This window comes from Dermacentor variabilis, chromosome 6, assembly GCF_050947875.1.
Source record: "Dermacentor variabilis isolate Ectoservices chromosome 6, ASM5094787v1, whole genome shotgun sequence".
NCBI classification, from domain to species: domain Eukaryota; kingdom Metazoa; phylum Arthropoda; class Arachnida; order Ixodida; family Ixodidae; genus Dermacentor; species Dermacentor variabilis.
The window spans coordinates 80,933,810-80,934,885 of NC_134573.1; the positions used below are offsets into that span (position 1 = coordinate 80,933,810).

The 1,076-nt window shown below is 46.7% G+C and overlaps 1 protein-coding gene across 1 annotated transcript in view; it reads left to right on the forward strand.

Annotated features, from left to right (window-relative positions):
• Positions 1-372, forward strand: part of LOC142586187 (uncharacterized) — a 26,086-nt gene extending 25,714 nt beyond the window's left edge. The window contains exon 5 of the mRNA XM_075697441.1: positions 358-372. Coding sequence (XP_075553556.1) covers positions 358-372 — 15 coding nt within the window. The remainder of the gene's footprint in view (positions 1-357) is intronic.
• The last annotated feature ends 704 nt before the right edge of the window (positions 373-1,076 follow it).

The following is a 1,076-nucleotide window of genomic DNA, read 5'->3' on the forward strand; positions in this document are numbered from 1 at the left end:
CAGTAACAGCGCTCTAAGCGAATCCGAGCCGAAATGATGGCAAATTTGACAACATGGAGGAATTTGTCTATGTTAAGAGTAGAACCCACGGTCATTGTGCGCGCTTCAACCACCGCAACTAGATGACTGGTGTGCTGGTTTGTGATTCTTCGCGGGCGTTTCGAACACGTGGAATAATTTTTTTTTCATTATTTGCGGCCCTCTCAAGCATTTAAGGCTTCGTTCCGTCTGTATGGGGGGGATAGCTGCCTAAAGAATAAAAAGAGGAACCCGACATTTTCGCCACATACTCCTTTAAGGATTCGCGCATCTCCGATCAGTGCATGTGGCTGCCAATATAAACCATTGCCCATGCAGGGCCTAGATGTATAGGCGGGCGCAGCAGTTACCAATATTGTAAAATAACCCTGCAACCTTTCCTTCTCAGGCCACCATTTTCCCTCTTGGTCTTTTCTTAACACGTCAAAGAATTAAGAGCATATCAATTATGATGCTTAACTCAAACAAACCAAGTTATTGGTCGCAGGAACTTCCAAATACCTACGAACTGAGAGAACCTTCGACTACAACATTTGCCAGTCTGGGCAACATATTTCACTCTTCGGTGAAGTACACCGTTTCATAACCACACGGCATGAATCTTACATAAAGGAGGTTGGCGCCTTGGTTACCAAGACTGCCCAGCTGAGGGCATGGCCATAGCCTCCGCGATTGTCAGAGGCTATGGCGTCAATTCTATGGCTACAGAACCTTCAGCTGGGAGGCCGTTGGCGTGCGCTGTGCTCGGCATATTGACGTGTCGTTATCAGAGTTCCAACACCTTGCTCGTCGCTGTGCGATAAGGTGATATTTAAGATGGCTGCATAACATAATGCCTTAGAGTCTTAGAACAGTACTCTAATTACTCTGCAAACGTATACTACGCATTACATTCTTCACCCAATGATCGTACGGGCACTCATTACCGTCAAGTGCACCACACCAACTTGTACAAAATCACGGCATTTTGATGGTGCTTTCGGTGCCGCCCAACTGCTTTCTCGGGAGTGTGACAGGGCCCGTTTATATGACTATCT